At 40.8% G+C, this 20,943-nt stretch overlaps 2 protein-coding genes and 1 pseudogene across 3 annotated transcripts; all 3 read right to left on the reverse strand.

The window, feature by feature from the left end:
* Positions 1 to 420: 420 nt before the first annotated feature.
* Positions 421 to 2,984, reverse strand: LOC115750625 (WAT1-related protein At4g08300-like). Of its 2 annotated transcripts, none has more exons than XM_048272973.1 (7): positions 2,771 to 2,984; positions 2,159 to 2,221; positions 1,940 to 2,056; positions 1,618 to 1,849; positions 1,053 to 1,211; positions 802 to 953; positions 421 to 700 (listed from the first exon to the last, which is right to left on the reverse strand). In XM_048272973.1, exons 1-7 carry the CDS (start codon positions 2,968 to 2,970, stop codon positions 655 to 657), a joined length of 969 nt encoding a protein of 322 aa, XP_048128930.1. In that variant the 5' UTR covers positions 2,971 to 2,984; the 3' UTR covers positions 421 to 654. The 2 variants fall into 2 exon arrangements, with proteins under 2 accessions (XP_048128930.1, XP_030543972.1); XM_030688112.2 differs by having other exon boundaries at positions 421 to 714.
* An 11,226-nt stretch (positions 2,985 to 14,210) lies between these two features.
* On the reverse strand, positions 14,211 to 16,796 carry LOC115750664 (CASP-like protein 5B3). The gene is made up of 3 exons (XM_030688167.2): positions 16,176 to 16,796; positions 14,647 to 14,779; positions 14,211 to 14,550 (listed from the first exon to the last, which is right to left on the reverse strand). The coding sequence occupies exons 1-3, from the start codon at positions 16,304 to 16,306 to the stop codon at positions 14,356 to 14,358; spliced, it is 459 nt and encodes a 152-aa protein (XP_030544027.1). The 5' UTR covers positions 16,307 to 16,796; the 3' UTR covers positions 14,211 to 14,355.
* Positions 16,797 to 18,635: 1,839 nt separating this feature from the next.
* Positions 18,636 to 20,249, reverse strand: LOC115750638 (annotated as a pseudogene).
* Positions 20,250 to 20,943: the final 694 nt, after the last annotated feature.

Below are 20,943 nucleotides of genomic sequence, written 5' to 3' on the forward strand. Positions count from 1 at the left end.
CCAGAAGGTGTTCGGATTATCGAATTTTCCAGGATGATAACAATTTCTGGTGTGACGAAATGTGGGTATATTCTAATTCTGATTCGGATTGCAAGTAAGTGTAAAGATGCTGAGCATCTTGCAATTTTATGTAAGACATTTCGTGCCGATTTTGATATCGATTCTGGTAACTCCATAACAGGCAAATGGCGTAAGGACAGAGCCCGACTGCTTTATGCCATCTTTGCCTGTTGTTAGACGCCCAGAGAAGTTCTTCTATTGTTTCTCAAGTTATACCATTTCCTTGCATCAATCAGATGCGAATCTCCCCAGATAAATTTCATTTTACATGCACGTGGTTTACCTTTTGTGTTCATCCGAAGATTATGCATGGTTGGTGTGTCGAGGAAGAGTGGAATATCAGAGGAATAGATCCTTCGCTCATTCGAGATTCTGAGGCTTCTTATATTCTCTTCTTTGGGAGTTTCGAAGCAAAAACAGCAAATCAATTAGGACTCATGACTCTGTTGTAACATCGAGTGCGCGTTTGATTCCTAATGTTCGGCTTTCGATAGTTCTCTTAAGCTCGGTGTGATGACTTGCAGCTTTTCCGCATCTCGTCCTTTGGAAGTCGAATACGATTGCTCCTCAGACTCAACTCGAGCAATTTGATCTTCATCCTTCCCCCACAGCAGCAAGTACAGGCCGATAATGACAATGACTCCCCCGATTATGCTGATGATGATGCCACAAACGAATCCTCAGATAAATTGACAGAAAAAAGCTAAAGAAATACATAAACTACGGTCATTTTGGAATTACCTGCCCATGTAGAGCTTCTCGCCGAGGACGAAATAGGCTAGGACGGCGACTAAAATCGTCGAGAGCGGGTTGAACATGGTGACAAACACCGGTCCCTTTTCTTGGGTGCACCACAGCTGAATGAAGATGATTAAACCCGAGCAAACCACTCCCTGAGACACAAGAAATCCATGAATTTCCAAAACGAGTCCGAAGCTAAATTGCTGGACAATCATTTGGTTGATCAGTGAATAGATCTACTTAGTACTTACACCATATATGGTGGACCAAAAATCTATGTTCAATCCTATCGTCCAAGCAGCTCGTTTATGCTCAACGATCACTGTGAAGACCGCCGATTGTGCTCCCCCGACAAAGCTCATCCATGTAGTCAATGAAAGCTGCGCCGGGTATCTCTTTAACGTGTACGCCTACAATTCACAGGACAAAAAGAACTATTATGTACTGCAAATTGTTTCTTTCTGGTATATTAAACTACGTATCATCATGTAGCTCATTTTCCTCGAAAGAGTGCCCGCTCAATTAGCATACAGTGAATGGCCATTTCATTTCAGGGTAAAGATTAAGACTTGTGCTGAATATAGCTCCTTAAATTGTACCATTATGTCCTTCATTTTCCATATGAGAAAATGTGCTCATTGGTTGTAGCCACCACAGATTTCTTATTTGTTTCCCGGGGTAGTCTCACAAAATTTGCTGATGACTGCTCATTCTTTTGCGAATAAATCAATAATTCATTGTTTTGAGCTCAACCGCGAAGTATGTCGCTTTGAGTTTGCTTCTGATTAATGAGAAGTTTCTGAATCAGGTTAAGACCTGCATGATGTACCATATCGACCAAGTGATGCAGCTCCCAACAGTGAGGATCGAGCCCTTCAACCAGTCCTCCCGGACACTAGTGTTGCCTCCAATATGGATCAGAGGGTGCCCCAAGTTCCTCACGATCGGGCCTTTGTACAATGTCATCATCATCACGCCCGCCAAGGAGACTAATGTCCCGAGGGCTTTTGCCATCCCTCGAGGGTTTCGGAGGTCAAGAACCTCCAACCTGCAATCATTTATTAGGACAGCAAACCATATGTCATAAGCCTCCTGCTACGTTCAATTAGTGAATCAAATTTGGCTGCTTCTTGTCTACCTGAGCACAATGGCAATGACAAAAGTCAAGGAAGCTATGGTGTTCACCATTGACGCAAGAAACGTCGGCGATGTGTATCTCAAGCTCGCGAAGTACATGTTTAGCGTCAGTCCGACTCTGTAAAGATCAAAGACAATTGATATTAGCCACATTGCACATGGTTTTTAGGCAACAATGTGAATTATGCAAATGAAAGATTATTTTGAGAGGCAATCTTACCCCAAGAGGGACAGGATGAAGATCTCCACAAATAGATACAATGTTAGCTGTGGCCTTATTTTTCTGCAGTGGAAGATAATATTGCCGTCAGAACACTTTTTAAGTTCAAATAGACAGTCTATTTGAATGTCCACTGAACTGTTCTGCTAATGATCTGCACAATTGAGAACTCAAGAGCGCTCATATGGGTCGAGAAAATAGTTTTCATTATCAGAGGTTCTTATATGCAACGCTGAGGAAGGAGCAAATATTAAGGCGCTTATGAAATGGTATGAAGCCCTCCTGTTTGGGCATTCACAATCCGGGCAGCAAAAATAAGTGCTGCTGCATCAAAAGCATTAAAGAAGAGCCGCTGGGACATGACATCTTGCTTCATGAGTTGAAATTGATGGATACCATAGAATCTGAATTGGAGGAAATTGAAGATAGAGAGGAACGAGAGCTGCCGACGAAATTCTCAAGAATCTTTCGTACAGTTTTACAACTGCTTTTAGACAGCGAAAAACTGCTTGAAGGTCAACATAGCGAGGGTGTTCCCTAGAAGGTTAAATGAATACCAGATAGTTGTACCAAAATTAAGCAAAAGACACATAGACATGAGCCTATGCTTACCTTTCGAGAAAATAGGCGAATGGGAGCATAACAAGGCCGGCCACGATGTGCCGATAGGTAATGTACACGTGAGGGTTCATACCGTGATTGAACGAAGCTTCAGTTATGAAGTACAGGAAGGTGTAACCTATCTGAGCCAGCGCCATGAGCAAATGCGGTTTGAACTTCCGGCACAAGTTACAACACGCCAACGGCGCCATCTAGGCTCTCTCGTCCCCTCTCTAGTCAAGCTGACATGAGGGTGAATGCATGATCTCTCTATTCTTATAGAGGATCAAGGATGATTCAGGCTGCAATTCGTATTGCATACTGTGTGTAGAATCGTGTTCTCTGTCATGTCAAAGTAGATAAGCGATTAAGCACATCAGCAGAATTATTCTCTTATTTGTTCGAGTGTGATGATGAGAGGGTGACAGCCCCCAGATGCTGTATGGCATATATTTGTGCCTTTTGCATATCCTATCCATTTCTAGAATTATATCATAAGCTTCGAGACCTTCGATCTTTAAACGTGCTTAGGACGTCCCGAGACGAGGCGAATGTACGAGCAAACCGATGCTTGAAGTTGACAGAAACGAGCTCTTCGTGCTGTAATGTGAAGAAGAAAAGCACGGTTTATAAGCCTTTGGACGGCTCTTCTTGTCCACTCTCAGGACGGAAAGCCTTTTATAATGTCGTTGCTGACTCTTTCACAGAGATGGACAAGGCGACCATCCACGGTTTTCGTTTTATCGTGTCATTCCCACCTGCTGTTGTCGTATGCAAATGGACAGGTGAGTTCATAACAATCTCCGCCGTAAACATCTGATCATTGTAATAATCTCATCTTATATTAGAACAAAGATAAAGATCGTGTTTTTTGGGTGAGAAATATGGGAAAACGAAAAAAAAACAGTCAAGGGCCTACCTAGCCCTTGCTTTTGGTCATATCAATGATGTCTCAACAGGCCATCCCATGAAGAGGCGGGCATGAAACTCTCTTATTCAACAAACCACAAAATTTTGACCAAAAAAAAACTACAAAACGGTCAAACTTTGACAAGACGCCAAGTCAACTGCCTTCAGACAAGAGGGACCATTCGTTTCTTTGGAACACTACGTCGACAAGAGGAAGTTCAGTCTCTATCCAATTCAGGTGATTTTGACTAGTGACTAATCAGAGGTCATTTAAGATCTAGAGAGCACCAACACTCTTTCGAGGATATTTATGTCACATCGGACGCGTGTCGAACACTGATACACGTCCGACACTCTCTGACATGTGATTAACAAATGTTAGACATCCAACACGCACTCAGTCCTCTGGACACGCCAGCAACACGTGAGTCAATACCTCGACACACCATTTCAACACGCATAAAGTCAATTTTAAGCATTTTCAATGAATTAATAATTAAAAGGTAAATCTATTAAAAATATATATAAACTTAACTCATATCTAATCACCCCAAAATTAATATACTAGGCCAGCCTTAAAAAAACCTAATCATGAATCCCTAACGGAAGAAGAAAAAGAGAAAAAAAAAATCACAACTAATTTTATTATATATACATGATAATTCATTATGTATATATAAATATACATATTTAATTTATAACATAACGAAATTCTCTATTTTTTAAAAAATAACGTGTCGGCGTGTTGTGTCATGTGACATTGCATGTCGACGTCCGTGCTATTCAGTTCAAAATCCCCGTTGTTTGAAGATTTTCAAGATCATGTTATAAATGATTTTTTAACCAAATGCGTGCTCCATAGTTTTGTTAAGAAAATTGAAGTTCATTTGTTTCCATCATTAATATCGATAAAAATGAGATAATTGTATAAATGCTGTCTATATCATAAACTAAGAGTACATGGATATTTTTAGATATTATAAGATGATTATTTAAGGTAAGAATATGTATCGATCACACTCAAGTATGATTAATCAAGAATATGCATAATCAAGTGAAATATGGATAATCACCAACTTAGGTGAAACATGCTAATCAAAGAGAGATGGAAAATCAAGGGATACATGGAAAATCTCCTTATTACCTTTAACATCTCCTCAAAATCAAGATGATGCAGAAGAAGTCAATTGAATTCGGAAAAAATATTAAAAAAAAAATCCAATGGATGTGCTTGAGTGAAGATATCGGATGTTTTGGATCAACCGATGAAGTAGAAACGAGATGAATAATATCACGAAGCATGTGATACCGTATAAAATACTCTATTTCACTTGCTTGGTGCGCTTATTGAAAAACATCATTGTATACTATTTTAATAGCATTTTAGTTGTCGCAATAAATAATTGCCCCACAACTAAGAACTACGTTCACTGGTAACCATCGCAACGATAGTAATCCCGTGGTCGTATCAACAAGAGTACTGTATTATGGGACAACGGTTGAGCTTGCATATGTTGGGTGTCAAGTGTGATGTTGGCTGGGTTGGCGGCATTTGATTTCGTGGTGGTGGTGATTGAGAGTGCCGCCACGACAAGCGGAGGCGGCAATTAGCTGAGGTGGAGGGCTGGGGCCAATGGGCGTGGGGCAACTAGGTTTTATGTCCTCTTTTAGAGAGAGAGAGAGAGAGAGGACGACATGTTGATGTCGTGATGTACAATTTAACAACTTAAACACTGCTACAGTCCATGTCAGGTACCACCTTCAAAACTTTTAACAGAAGGATGAGTTTAATTTAAGAAGTTTAGAGAGAAAATTAAATTGAAAGAAAAAACTTAGAAACGACGTTAATCAACGAGTAAAAGTTGAAGACCAACTCATGACATTACTCCAAATAGTATTTCACCAACAAGTTTCTATGACAACGATGAAGCTGAAAAAATGGTTGGTTCCTAGATACACGGTAAGTGGGCACATACATACACAAGTGTCAATGTGACGATAAGTATTTTCTATAACTCGACCAACACTAGATTCGGCAAATAGATTACTCGAGTATAGAAATTACAGCTTTATTTATTTTGCTGAAAATAAATGATTCGAAGAGCTTTTTTCCAAAAAAATAATCGCTTATATCGCTTATAAAGATGAGTGAATAAATAACTTTTTCATCGTTCACGAATATGTATATACACATAAATTATTGTCGATAATGGGATTTCCTTTTCCTTGGCTAATTATTTTAATATCATTGTAGAAAAATATTTTTTAAATTTTTTATTTGTCATGAAACAAACGTAGACTATAAAGTAGAATGAGCGATACTTTCACGATGGTTTGTGGTTTTTGAGTTGAGCTTTGACAAGAACCCATTTATCCATTTTTCACTTGCTTCTTCGGATGGAGAAGAATCATTTTGATGGTTGCGTCAGGAGAATATTGCTGGTGGATTTTTGGGTTTAACTTGATAGAAATTATTCTTATTCTTGTTGCAGATGATCTTCCACGCACCACGTAATTCGTCCCAGAATGTGGGGCCATTTTGGATGCTAGACAATCCGATCAAATGAAGCACGCTCTCTTGAATTCCTGCTGGCTTTCGCCAGAATCAGAAACCAGTTTTGATGCTTGAAGTTATACTTTATTTCCTGAAATGCTCAATTTGGACAAGTAGATAATCCTCTATAATTTGAAAAGCTCAAATTGGATGCCAGAAAACTAATTAAGTTATTTTGCGGAATTCGCTTGATACATCACCTTTACAACCATGATCATCGATTTACGTGTCTGGAGACTCAATCGGTGTTGTGAAAGGTTCTATTCATTGAGGGTATCGATTCCCAACTAGTCCGGTTCTCATCCAAGAATCGGGAACTGGACTAGAGGGACCAGTTTTCAATTTAGAACCGAGAATCGGCCCCGATCGGTCTAGAAGCCAAACTAGATCAAGCGACTAATTTGGTATTATTCCAGAGTGGGCCAATGAAACCAATTACATGTTCTTTTTTTTATACACTTTGCTTGCTTTCATCCCCCTCTCTCTCTCTCTCTCTCTCTCTCTCTCTCTCTCTCTCTCTCTCTCTCTCTCTCTCTCTCTCTCTCTCTCTCTCTCTCTATATATATATATATATATATATATATATATATATATATATAAAATCGAAAATAGTCTCAAGCTCCATACGGAGGGACGAGATTAATCTCCCCTCAACCCCGTCTTCTCTATTTTCCATTCCCTATCAGGGTTTGCTATCGCCTCCTCAACCAATTCTTGACCATATCTACTCTGATCGCCGACGAGGCCAGTCCGGCCAAGGTTTGCATAACCGACATCCTCAATGACGATTAGCTGAGGTCAGTCCTGGTGAAGCTGGACTCCGAGAAGGACAAGGAGATATTCAGTCTCGTGCGCAAGAGGTGGCTTACTCTTCAGACCTCCGAGTGCCGAAGCTCGCCGCCCAAACGTGGGTCATCACATGTTTGTCATGCTCACTGCTCGATTCGGCCAAGTCGTCGAACTAGACCTCTCGCTGTCCGTCTTGTGCTCATTCTACCCAGCCGAGCGACCATAGGCGTCGAGCGAGAGGGACACAAGCGACTTAGTCGAGCGTACGTGGATGGACCAACGCAATGGAGGATTGTGAATTAGGGAGAGTGATGGTGAAGGGACGCAAGCGAAAGCAACTCAAGTTTGTGGATGGATTAGGGTTTTTTAGTTTTTACATATTTGTCAAAAATAAATAAATTGATCCAGGTCAAGTAGTCGAGTGGGTGATTCCAACCATGGAATGAAGAAACGGACAGAAAATCACCGATTCCAAAATTAAAATCGGGAATCGGACTGATGTTGACACTCGATTTTTTATCAAACATTTCTTAGTTTTATTCCATAAAATTCACAAAAATTCACAAAAATAAAATAAAAAAAATCAAGTTTGGTAGTCTTGGCCAAGCATAAGGAACTATTTTTGAACAAAAAATAATTTTTCATATTTTTTGCATTTTTTAATATTTTCAAAAAATAGAAAAATGTGAGAAAATTCATAAAAAAAAATACTTCCCGAGGTCACAAAAATATAGAAAAATGTTCCACCTTTTTTTTTAATTCCCTTTTCATATTGACCTCAAGAAAAATTAAAAATTGAACTCAATTTTATGTGTTTCTTCATAACACCAAGAGTTGAATTCGCCTAAAAAATACAATTTGAGTCTTTTTATTTTCAATTTTTGCACATCTTGAGTCAAGACATTCAATTTTAGTCCGCTGCAACTTCAATTTGATCAATTTCGCCCTCAATTGCACGAATTGGGCAAAAATTCCCAAAATCTTTGCAATTTAGTCCCCGGAATTCCCAATTTTCAAAATTACTCTTAATCTAGGGGCTTTCATGGAAAAATTGGACTACTCCCTAAGGTTTTCATACATTCTGAATCGATTGGCGGGGGTGGTTTGATCCAATTTGATCATTTGGGCGCCCAATTGAAGTTTTCCCCAATTTGCAATTTTAGGAAAATTTGGGGTTTCAGTAGAAATTGATATGAACTTTTAGGCAAAATCACATTTCTAGATAATATTTAGGTCCCTAAGTTCAATTTTGAGGTTTAATTGTGAAAATTCCCCATGGATTTTGATTAATTTTGAAAATTATAAGTCCGAACCCAGTTCAAACAGGTCGACCGCAAGTCCGGACTGGTCGAACCGGTGCAGAATAGTGTCGTCTTCCTCACGAGCACTGGCCATTTTGCAAGTTTGAAGACCAAGTTTCAACAATCAAATTGATAGGCTAATCGGTCATAATTGAATCAATTGATGTGGGCGTTTTGTTCCTCGGATCAAGACGCATCGATCGCCACCGATATCACGGCCAATGGTCGCCGGAGGTGGTCGGACGGAGCAATCAAAGTCCCGGTGCACAAAAAGTGAACATCTTTAGAACCGAGTGAAATCCATGCTCGTTTGTGTTCAATAGAGGGCCAAACGGACTTGGACGGAATCATAATTGATTCCGTCACCGTCCGGCGACCTAATGGGACGTGTAGCCACATGCGAGGCAAGTAGGCGAGCTTCCTCGACGCGCCAAAATTTGAAACAAGTATAAAAGGGGAAGAAGCTTCGCGAATCAAAGGAGAGAGGCTCATTTGTGCTCACGCGATAACGGAATAGAGAGAGAAAGAGAGAAAAGAAAGAGAGAGAAGCTCTCGCGAGCTCCATTGTCGCTCACCGGAGCTCGGATCGCAAGTCGCTCGGCCGGACAACTCAAACCAAATCGGAGCGCCAATCCACTTCCAAAAGCCTCCTAGTACCTTGGAGAAGCGATCGCACCAATCCAATTGGCTTGAGATCTCCGGAAACGGTGAGTCAACCTCTCGAGCTTCATACTGTGCAATTATGGCATCACATAGTCTCGATCATAATCATTAAAATTAGTGTGTGCATTTTGATGTTGAAACCTCACCGACCACGATCGCATCTTGTTTTCGCGTTGATTTTGCTCGAATACCTCGAGTCGAACTCCCTACGTACTTCGGTCCGGTCGAACATTGGCCAAGCTTTTCTAGCCACTGCGAGCTCAATCAGAGCTCGAGGTAAGCATCCTAAACTTGATTTGAATGTTTCGGAAACTCTGATTGAATAGTTATGCTCTGGTTTGATCGTTTGAGTGTTTATGGCCAAGACCCGTGGGAGCTTGATTCATGTTTATTTAGTGGATAAAATGCCTAGATTTCGCGATATGTTAATCTGGAGGTCTAGGCGAGTCGATCGGTTCCGGTTTGGGGTCGATCGGCCGAGATTTCACCGTCGGATCTCGCCGGGAAGTCTCGGCCGTCTGTTTGGTCGTCGTCGCGAGGAAGAAGACGAAGATGACGTGGCAGGTCAGCCGAGTCAACAGTCGATGTGCGCGAGCTGTGAGTGGTTCGAGTCAGCATCCGGTCGCCTTAGCCGTTGGCGCGAATAAGCCGACTCAGATTCGATCCAACGGTCACAATAAATAGGTTAGTTTGATTGTGGACCATTGAATTAGATTTTCTGATTTTCGAATATTAGATAGAAAATAAAAAATGGTAAACGGTGTCGTTTAGGTTAATGGATAGGCGACGTCGTTTGGTAGTAGAGTCCGATGCGTCGACGTTTTAGGCGTAAGCGAAGTGAACGATCCGGATTAGATCTAGGTTAGATCATGGTCGTTCATTCATTATCGGATGCGGCGTCGTTTTATGCGGGGGGCGGACATGATCCTGTGTGGTAAGGCACACGTGAGCACGAATGAGTCGACGGCCGAGATCGTTTCTAGGACTGATCCTGGCTGTCCATTTATTTTCTGTATTTTCGAATATTAGGAAATTAGTTTTAGAAAATCAAAAAAATAGAAATAAATAGATACGTCGCCGTTTCGGTTTTGAGCGGGTCCGAGTCGGGTCTGGGTCGGGTTGACCAGGTGTTGACCGGGTTGACCCGGTCCGAAATATTAATAAAAAATTAATAAAAATTCATAAAAATTTTCTAAAAATCCAAAAAAGAAAAGCACTAAAATTCATAAAATTCCCAGATTTTCCCAAAAATTTCTAAAAAATGTTTAGGTCGATTCGGGACTCTTATAGTCTAAATCGAGAAATTTCAAAGTTTTGAGGGTCGGTTTATACCGATCCGGAAAATTATTGATTTTCGGAAAATAAATAAATAAATCCAAAAAAATTAGAAAAATTCCAAAAAATTCTGAAAAATCACAAAAAAAATGGGAAATTGCCACATTCAACTGGTCTGACTTTATTTTGTGGTTTTTGGGTCCCGAACCTTCAAAATGACTATTTTACCCTTCTAGGCACTTGGCCCCCGAAAATTTCCCGAACCATCCCCGAACTTGATTAGATTTTTCTATGGGCCTATAGGGTCATATTAGATGTGCCATGTTTGATTGATTGACTGATTTGATTGATATTATCTTGATTGCGCTTTCATATTCTTGATCGTGATTGATAGGATAATGAATTCCTGTCTACATGATATCCTAGATCGTTAGAGCCTACCTCACCTTGAATATCATCTGCATGAATTTATAGGTTAGAAAATCATTCAACTCAGGTAACCGAAAGGGCGTCGATGTAAATATCGGCATAACCAAGTCCCCGGATCCAATTCTCTGGTTATCGTAGAATCGAATGGTTTCTCCCGACCGCTCGATAGGGTTCCCGATCATACCCTCCAAAAATTAATCGGTGGCGACTCCATATGTAAGTGCACTTTGTATATATCATCCAACCACACTAAGGTCGACCCCGATATCCGAAAATTCTCTTCACGTCGCGATTCAAGTAATGGGTCTCGGGAGGGACTCGCGCGCCAAGATCCACTTCCCAACCGGGTCGGAAGCGCGGCTCGTCAACCTCGCCCACCCGAAAGAAAAAGTTAGAGGGTCGCGACAACCGGTGCCCTTGGAAATCGCTCGAACCAGCCGGATCGGTTCGATTGAGGTGGTTTCTTGTCTGGACGGCTCCTTTTGTTCATGAAAAATTTATATATACCTATAATAGTCCTAATTTGATGAGTAATTTCGTAACTCAGTGTCATTTTCGATGTACGTAGATGATCAATTAAGGCCACGATTGTGGCAGGTCATTGCCGCCATCGTCGGTCAGTAGCATGAACGTTGTGTGACACCTTCAGCAGTCCATTTGTAGCCATCATCCAACGAATTTTGCAACCAAAATGAGATTGCGCCAAATCAAACATTCTACGAGCATCGCAATTTCCAAGTACAATGCCGTTGCAGTAGTCCACACGACCGATGTCTAAGGTTCTTTTTACAATACTATTGAAAACACGACAAAATCGTGAGGCTCTTTATGAGCCGTCAGATGACCAATAGTGATTATCGATCGTTGATTGACAATCATTGTAAATCGTCGATAGTTGACAATGAGCCTCAAAACTTTTTCATTATTTGGACCAAGTCAGGATAGGAAAGCCCAAGTTTCTTAGATTCGAAGTCATAGCATGACTCTGACAAAAACAAAACAAAAAAAAAAAAAAAAAAAGGAAAGAAGCCCAAGTGGAAAGCTTCCCCTAGCTTGGGTGGGCAACTAATTATGTTGTAATTTTTTTTCCCAAAAAACACCGAAAACATACCTTATATTTCAACCAATGGTTTTTTACTTTTCAAAATACTAAATACATGACTGAGTTTTATCTTTAGAGCCACTTTGCACATTCAGATGAATTATATTTGTGGACCTATCTATGTAAATGACATGTTCTTCCAAAAAAAAAAAAATGCCCAAAACAATTCGAACCAATTGAAAAACGAAACTCCTTAAATTCTAAATAAGATGCTAAAATGAGTTTGCAAGAAAAGGCAATTTGATCTTTTGAATGGGGGGCTTTGCTTAGGGATTTAATGATATTCGTGAAAACAGACGTGTGTAAATGGTCATGAGGTCAAAGATGAAATTTACTTTTTGGCAAAATGACATAAATGTTACCTAAACATTGACCCAATATGCAATATAATTCCTGAACTTTTAATTTGACCAATATGATCCATAAACTTTAATCCAATGTACAATATAATCTCTGAACTTATAACTTGACTAATGTGGTTTCTGAATTTTTAGAACATGTTCAACTTAATTCCTAAATTATGATCAATGAAAAGACTTCATTGAACATCTTTATACGATTTAGGAACTAAGTTGAACATGTTTCAAAAGTTCATGAGCAATATTGATCAAGTTAAAAGTTCGAGAATCACATTGCACATTGGGTTAAAGTTCGAGAATCATATTGGTTAAATTAAAAGTTTAGGGACTATATTGCACATTAAGTCGAAGTTCACAGACCATTTGTGTCATTATCCTTTTTTTTTGTATTAATTCATCTCCCTTTCTTATATTGGATCTTTACATTACTCGGTGTTTGTCAAGAGTCTCCACACATACAGATGGCTAAAAGGTTCCTCCTCTACCCACTCATCACCACCACCTCTCGTTGCCACTACCCGATTATCCCATCATATCATATGCATTACCATTGACATATGTACACACATGTAGAATACCTTTATGTGATATGGGCTATAGAGTGATAGTCTCTTTACCTTTTAGTAGGGGTTGTGGTCCCCTCCATTATCAATGAGACCTTGAGCACTAAGGTTTGGTCACCAAATGTCACATTTTAATATAAAGAGACCCAACCTATTAAGAGTGAGCAGTTCCAAAGCCAGCTTAGGTTTCATCTGAAAGCTAGAACCTACCCATCGAATTCGGTTATTCAATTTTTGAAATATGGAGCCTATCCCGTATACTATAGAACTTATCATGTCACAGGTTCCAAAGTCTATCCATATGTTTTCTTAGTTGAATGGTTATAGTAAACAATCACCTCTAATAATCATTATTTGTGCCAGTATTTGCTAATTTGTGACTTCTTTAAAATGAGCATTCATAAAGTGGTCCTAGACATCTAATGGGTATAATGTCTTCGGTGTACAGATCTGATTTAGTTAAATCCCTTTGCTAGCTCTTAAATGAATTATGCTACAATCTACTGACCATATTTCATAGTTAAATAAATGAATAAAACGAAATATTAACAAAATAAAAGCCTAAATCATGGATATAATAAAAAATAGAAGTTCAGATTAGTAATTCCATATCACACGCTCATCATCGAACGTGTAATACCTCGTAATTGCATAAAGACATAGAATAAGAAAGGGTGGATTTGGGCCCTGTTTATAGCAGATTGAGTTATGTGGTCCTAACACTGTACTGTGAGAGATGGGGGTCATAATTGAGCAGCAAAATTGCCAATGTTCGCCGTCATGTGCGCCCCGGGGTTGCAAATTTCAGCGAGAAACCTGTTGGCTGGCTGCGAAATTCATCAAAAAGTCGATTGCTCCAACTAAATTCTGTCAAATTGCGCGATCTCTTTTACGTCGCTTATGATATTAGAGCGGGATCACTAGGTTCGGACTTTGAACTCATGCCCTTGGCAAGTTGGCTATCGTGCAGAAGTGCCGAGAAATTGATGTGCAGGCTAACTCGACATCGACCCTGGAACGATCAATGAGGAATACTTTCGGGGACCGAATTCGCAAACTTGTGCTATAGATCTTGGGAAGTCACCTTCTCAACAGTTGCACAGTGTCGCCTTTCCGGAATGAGAAAGCATCAACGAAGAGTGATGACCCAGAGATCATTATGAACAAAATGGAATAATTTAGATGACTCTGCCCCACATTTTGCTCATCAACAGAACATGCTGCAATGAATCATCCAATGCTCTGAAAAAAGGCATTGCTAGAGTTTGGTGCCACTTTTGCCGGTTTACGCTTCCTTTTCTTCATCACCGTGGCCATCTAAGCTGAACTTTATGAGGTTGATGAGATGATTCTTGCTTTCACACCAAGTTATTAGCGATGAGGATTTGACGCATACCCCTCTTTTTTTCCAGATGAGAAGCATGTTGATTTGACGCATGCCCCTCTTTTTTTCCAGATGAGAAGCATGTTCTCATTATCAAAGTACTTGTCAATGTGAAGTGTGAAGATGGAAAAACTCATGAATCTTGTATTGCTGTACTATTTTGTTTCCTTTTGACACCAGAATGAGATCAAAATTCGTCGACAGAACAAAGGCGGCTTTTCTGCGACGGAGAACGTATCAGGGAATCCTGTACAAAAACAAGAATGTGTCTAACCTGAAGCCAATAGCCAAAGCATGATCAGAGACGATGTGCCGACGCCTATCCAGCTCATGTATGCCAATGCCACAGCCATTTGGTATTTTCGGCATTCGGGCCCGAAATTGCAACGGTCCAAGTCATTGAAGTATAATACCATGATGCCAGCTGAGGAAGAAGCTGCGGCGAGCGATAACGTTGCTGTGACCTGTTTGATAATTACGGAAATGTTGAGTCATTCTACGGCGAATGGAGTAATTCTAAGATATAAAGCAATTTTAGAGGGGGTTAATAAGAGGCTGACCCAGTCTCCCACCACAAAGAGGCTTACAAGCACGGGACCGTGTAGGACCTTCCTTTTAAGGATCGCGTATGCGTCCAAAATCGCGAGGCCGAAGCTCCAGACTAATTGCAAACCCATTGAAGCAATCAGGTAGCTAAAGAAGGAACACGGAATTAGCACATATTCATTACAAGTCCAAGATCGATAGATTGCGCTTCACTTTTAACAGTAAATTATCTCATCCAAGTATTGAAGAATCATATTACAAAGAAAACAGCACCAGGAAAAAAATCACAGACAAAACAAACCAAAGGAAGGGGAAGAGAACAACCCAACCAATGACTGAGCATTGGTTCCTCACTCGTATAGCAGACAGAGGCCAAATGCAAAATGTATGAAAAGCTAAAAGCAAAAACAGTTCAATATGTCAAGTAAGATCTCAATCAAAAATCAAGTATAGCACAGTGAACTGCGGACAGCAGAAGACATCTCCTACAACCAGGACTGGAAAATGGAGGCCTTTTTAATGAACAACTATAGCTTGACGAACACCGGCACATTGCAATGCCTAATTGATGTAGCATGTACAAGTGTAAGAAGAACTTCATTCTCCATTACTAAGACTAACAGATTGCCATGTCAAAAAGTCTACAACCAGAGAATCAGATTGTACAGGTCTCTTGCCAATCAAGGAGGATGATGGCGAAAGTCTTCCTCAGCAATGACACTGTTCATCAGAATAAGTTTCATGCTATCGTTTAGCTCCCACACTCAGAAGATGTATAGAATACAAATGTTCACCTCATCAGTTACCTCGGAATTCTATAGGGCAAAATTTTTTGGTTTCTTGCTTTCTCCCCTTTCCTAACAAAGGCGAACTGACCCATTTCCCGCATCATCTAGTCATGCTTACGAAAATTTTCTCCCATCCATTGGTAGTTACAAAAGATACATCAAAAGAAAGATTTTGATGCACCTGTTGGATGCCTCTATGAAATGAAGGACCAAACAATCCAAGCGTCTGGCCATGCGGTCATTTTGCGTGCTTGATCCAACTTATTTGAACTGAATTTCCAAGTAACTCAAACTTGCCACCAATCAGACGGTCAAGTTTCCCCTCAAGTGCCAACTGATAGTTTCCTCTGGAACTCATGTTGAGCCCATCTTCGTGATTCTAGCAACAAAATGATAATTCGACACCAAACCTCGCTACGATCTCGTACCTCAATTTGGCTACCCAACAGCCAACGCCCATTCCCACCCACGAAAAACAGAAAACCGAAAAGGGCGCAAAATTGTAAAAAGAACCTAACAGAGAAGCAATCAATCAATCATGGAAGCATGAAGAATTACGATATCGACTAAGGCAAATTCGACTCCTAGCATACACCCCAATATCATAGACAGAGTCAAACATTTCGCAGATAACTACACAGCAGAACATGAATTTCAACAGAAGCAGCTTTCTACGATAACATCCTCGGGTAAAACAGAACAAGAACAACCTTTGATCTCCACAGTACTGAGCCAAAACAGGAAAGACAGCATACCAGAAAGCTGTGATGTCAAAGAAGCTGTTGGTGGTCGCCATGGAAGCAATCGACCCAGCTGCAAAAACAAACTGCGACACCCTCAGAACAAGCCCGGTCAGAGTCCCGGGCGTCCCGGCAAAATCCTTCATCTCTTTAAACCCCCTTCCACTTCAAACCCGTCGCGTCTGATTCTTGATTTGCAAAAGCGAGGAGACCCCAATCCCAATCATCTCATCTCAGCAAAGGGCAACCCATCTTCCAACCAGTCTCGGACACCAACACAGATCCCAAAAGAACCGAAATTTCGACCTCCCAAGAAGCCTGGAAAAGCGGAAGTTATCGGTGGGAATCAAATCCGGGCCTCGTTTCTCTTGATAAGAAAATCAGGGTCCGTTGCAGATTTGCAGAAGAAAGCGGTCACAAGAGAGAGAGAGAGAGAGAGAGAGAGGAACGAAGAGCAGAGGGGAGTTGGCATTAAAATGGGGAGAAGCAAACATCAGAGGACGGACCTTTTCGCTTTCTTTTACCATGTTTATGTCTTTTTCGTGGGAAATAAGATTTTATATCGTAAGTACGGAAAAGAAAGGAATGAATGAGCTGAGTTCGAGACGGCGGTTTGAAGAGTCAAGTGGTGCGACCAGATTTGGCGTGCTCCAACTCCAACTCCAACTGCTTTACATATAAAATAAGCGAATTTACACCCAACATCTCTCCACGCCTCGAGCAGGCGCGTGTCTCTGAAACATCCTTTGATGTCTGTCCAATGAACGACGAGCAGAGTCCACCGCGAAGCAACATCTCTGCCATAAAAATAAAAAGTTAATACCACAAAAAAAAATATTCAAAATTATGTTCACAATAACGCAAATAGCTAATTTCTCTTATTTTGTTAGTATAATAATTTTTGAGTTATTTTGCGAATAACAATATATTATGAATCATAAATCCTTATAAAAAATAGATACCACAATAATTTTTAATTTGTTATTTTTTTGTGGAAAAAAAAGATAGTAATTTCCTAAAACTTGCTACATAATCAATTTTCATTTTTATGTCACTAAATATATTAAAATTTCACATTGTGATAAAATTACCCCATTTTTTTTATGTCATACAAAAATCCTGAACTTGCCCATTATTTTACACGAAAGTCTCATATGTCATGTGTGTATAAGTCCAGCATTTTTTATGATATAAAAAACCCTAGGATATTTGAGTCACAGTGAGCAAGTTTAGGATTTTCGGCGACATAAAAAATAAAAAATTGGAATATTTCGGTCATAGTAGGCATAATTTTAAAGTACTCTGTGCAAATTTTTTGTGCCTTAAATGAGTTTTGTCCAATCGCGCGCCACAGCATGCATGAGTGGGATTGATATCCTGCGCAAAATCTTCTCATTGAGCACCGAGGACCGTGATATTCGATCACGGGGATGATTAAAGTTAGGTGCAAAGTTTAGGTTTCTCGAGAACGGTGGCACTCGCACGATCCTATAATGAAGGCCTAATCACGCGAAGTTTGTTGTGGGCAGATGAAAGGATTCTGCAGATTTTTCGTAGCGTGGAGGAAAGGGGAATGGTCCCGGAATAGTTGCGAAGGGGGGGAGGGCGGCGTGAGGACTCGAACTCGGGAGACGATGCCATTTTCACTTTCCACACGAGAGGCCCATCGTTTCCTCCCTCGGAATTCTTCACCGTCACGGTGTCGACGCCGCTTCGAGAGATCTCGAGAGAAAGAGAGAGGAGATTAGTGGTGCTTGTGCGGTTGGGAGTCATTGGTGTTGGTGGTAAAAACAGCCATGGTGGAGGTCCACGGCCGCCTCCGCGACGGGAAACTACAACGGTACCCTTCTCTCCGCCCCTATCCCCTTCAAGTTTTCTCTTTTCTTTGCTTCACTTTTTTTTTTTTTTTTTTGGTGAGATTTTCCCTTAACCATTTATTTCGTGAAAAATGAATATTTAGAAAATATTTTTCTAAAATTGATCTCTTATATTACTTATAAAGGTAAATAACCGATAAATATTTTTATCGTTCACGAAAAGTTTCCACATAAATTATTGTTGGTAATGAAAACAGTCTTTACTGGCTAATTATTTTTGGCGATACAAGAAATTAATTTTTAAAAAATATTTTTTGAAAATGTCACATTTTTCGTGAAAATGTCAGATTCTTTCCACGAGCCACATCAGCATAATTAAAAATTAAATGTACTATCGACCAAAGGACGATAGTGGAAAATTCGAGCGGTTAGAGGACTTGATTGAATCGGAGTTAGAGGACTCAATTGCAAATAGGACCGAATCGTTCATCTATCTCAAATTTGAACATATAACACATATGGAAACCTCAAATAATTACTAGAAGTTGATATTTTTCATTCACCGAAATGTCTTAGCCATTAGATAGTAAATAACGCATAAATGTGATTGGTGAAAACATTTGAAGGTCAATGAAAAAAATAACATGAAACCGTAGAATTTGATGTACAAACAAGGTAAATAACAGACATAATAATATAATTTGATCGTACAAATACTTGATTTGTTGTGGTTGCTTCTACCTCCTGAGTTATGGCATAGAATGCCAGAACTAATATAATCTTGCTTTCCAATTTCTAGCACGGGAATTTGAAAGGTGCAAGAGACGACCGGCCATCGAGCCCCTTCGAGTAATAGTGCGTCATGAACTCTCTGAGGGTGATCTTGCGGTACAAAGACGGCCTATCTTCCGACACCAGCTCCTCTATCGGCCCGTACATCTTGGACGTTGGATCTTCATATAGAGTGAAGAAGCAGGCGATGGATAGCCTCGGGCCGACATCTTTCGACAGCACCCGGTGGTCGACACTTTTGAAAATGTCGTTCGACATAAGCTGCCAGGAAACAAACAGAACACATGTAAGCGGACCAATCGAACCTCTTTCATCTGCGTCTCGTGTTCCTGTCTAATTCTAGTCCGAAAACAATGGAAGCCGAATCCTGGAAGAAACTTGTTATGGTAATGTTAGGAACGGAATTGAGAGCGTGCCTGAAGGAGATCCCCAATGTTGACGACTAGAGCGCCGGCAACAGGAGGTACATCAACCCATTGATCCTGGTAATAAATTTGAAGCCCGCCGATATCGTCTTGTAGAAGGATGGTGAGGAAGTCGGGATCGGAATGTTTGGGAGTGCCCAAAGTCAGATTGGGCTCTGGACAGGCCGGGTAGTAATGATAGAGAAGAGCATGCCCTTTAGCACAGTCCATGTTGACAAGGTAGTCCGGCTCGAGGCCAAGCGCTTCGGATAGCAATTCGAGCAGAGTGGTCGCCAGCGACTTCACTCGCTTGGAGTACTCCAATATCGCGTCCCTGAACAGGTCTTAGGTTTCAAAAATTTGAAAATCGGTTGGATTTGATTTGACCGACGCTATTTCAGTCAAAACGTATAAGGTGTAGAGATAAAATCTGTTCAGGAATATTGTGTGGATACCTGCAAACAAGAGGCAACTCCTCGGGATCGAGCGGCTCGGGTTCCATGAGGCAGAACAAAGAGTCTCCAATGCGCATGCCTCGACTTGTACAGGTCGAAATTGCACGAAAATTTCACCCTCCTCTTGCCCTCCCGGCCGTAGTACTCGGCCTTCGCCTCCTTCGGCAGCTCGTGGAAGGCACGTGCCGCCGCAAATGCCCCTTCTAATATGCTCTCCGGTATCCCGTGGTTCAACACCTGGAAGAAGCCGACCTCATGTGCTGCCTCCAGGACTTGCGCCACACTCCTCAGCCGATTCGCGGCGAGATCCTTGAGGTCGATGACGGGGACTTGGAGTCCGGCGGGTCCAGTTTTGGATCCGTTGAGGGCGATCTCTTCTGCCGGCCGGACGAAGATTCTCGGGATCTTAGCGAGGCCGGAATCGGAGAGGCCTTTCACGCCCGATTTCGAATCGTCGAAGTCTCTTAGCTCTCGATAGCGGTCATAGGCCGATGGAGCGATGTCGGTGGCGTCGTCGGTGACCTCCATTCTCGCACCTCGCTTCAGTTAGCTAATAAGCAAGAGGGGACCAAGTTACAACTCACGAGTGGTGGAGGTTGATGACTCTTATATCTGTGATGGACAAAAGCACGAAACAGCCATTATCCAGGTCCAGCCATTCCTCCTATTTAAAACCTAAGGGCCAGAAGGTAGGTGAGAATCGTGAGATGATCCGTCACAGAAATGGTGGTCTGACCCTCAGATACCACCAAGTGCAGATGATTTAATGCGTCGTATACTTGGATTTACAAAGCATGCTCGTAGTTTGTCACACTTTACCCTAATTTTGCTGGGCTTTTTTCGAAAATACGTCCAGAAAAAATTATGAAAATGGGTCAATTTTTTTTTATTTACGATTTTGGGCCCCGGGCAGCAGTTTTACTGCCGCAGGGGCCCGTGCGGCAGCTTGACTACCGCACAAGGGCCCCGTGCGTGCCCCACCGCACAAGGCCCGTGCGGCACTTGGGCTACCGCACGGGTCCTTTTTTTTTGTTTTATTAATTTAGTATTTTTTTTACATTTTTTAATTATTTTATATTTATAACATTTATATTTATATAACTTTGTAAATATAATTTTTTTAAGCTTATTTTTATAACATAATTATCAATAGTTAATTGAAAAAAATTATTAAGTTATATAATTAATAAATAATTTAGTATTTATGTAATTAATTTATTTAGTATGTAAATAATTAATAAAAAACCAAATTTTGAAGTCTCTCCGGACCAACCTCAGCAAAGGAACAAACAATGGGGATGGAGAAGGCAGGATC

Source organism: Rhodamnia argentea, chromosome 1 (genome assembly GCF_020921035.1).
Source record: "Rhodamnia argentea isolate NSW1041297 chromosome 1, ASM2092103v1, whole genome shotgun sequence".
Taxonomy (NCBI): domain Eukaryota; kingdom Viridiplantae; phylum Streptophyta; class Magnoliopsida; order Myrtales; family Myrtaceae; genus Rhodamnia; species Rhodamnia argentea.

Bases quoted from the DNA above. Each gene is read 5' to 3' on its own strand.
- LOC115750664 (XM_030688167.2), bottom strand. From the start codon at position 16,306: ATGAAGGATTTTGCCGGGACGCCCGGGACTCTGACCGGGCTTGTTCTG. The intron at 14,780-16,175 runs GTATGCTGTCTT...TTCCTTCTTTAG, and splicing joins TTTGACATCACAGCTTTCTG to CTACCTGATTGCTTCAATGG. The intron at 14,551-14,646 runs GTCAGCCTCTTA...ATTATCAAACAG, and splicing joins TCTTTGTGGTGGGAGACTGG to GTCACAGCAACGTTATCGCT.
- LOC115750625 (XM_030688112.2), bottom strand. From the start codon at position 2,970: ATGGCGCCGTTGGCGTGTTGTAACTTGTGCCGGAAGTTCAAACCGCAT. The intron at 1,850-1,939 runs GTAGACAAGAAG...AAATGATTGCAG, and splicing joins GTCATTGCCATTGTGCTCAG to GTTGGAGGTTCTTGACCTCC. The intron at 715-801 runs GTAATTCCAAAA...CATCATCATCAG, and splicing joins GAGAAGCTCTACATGGGCAG to CATAATCGGGGGAGTCATTG.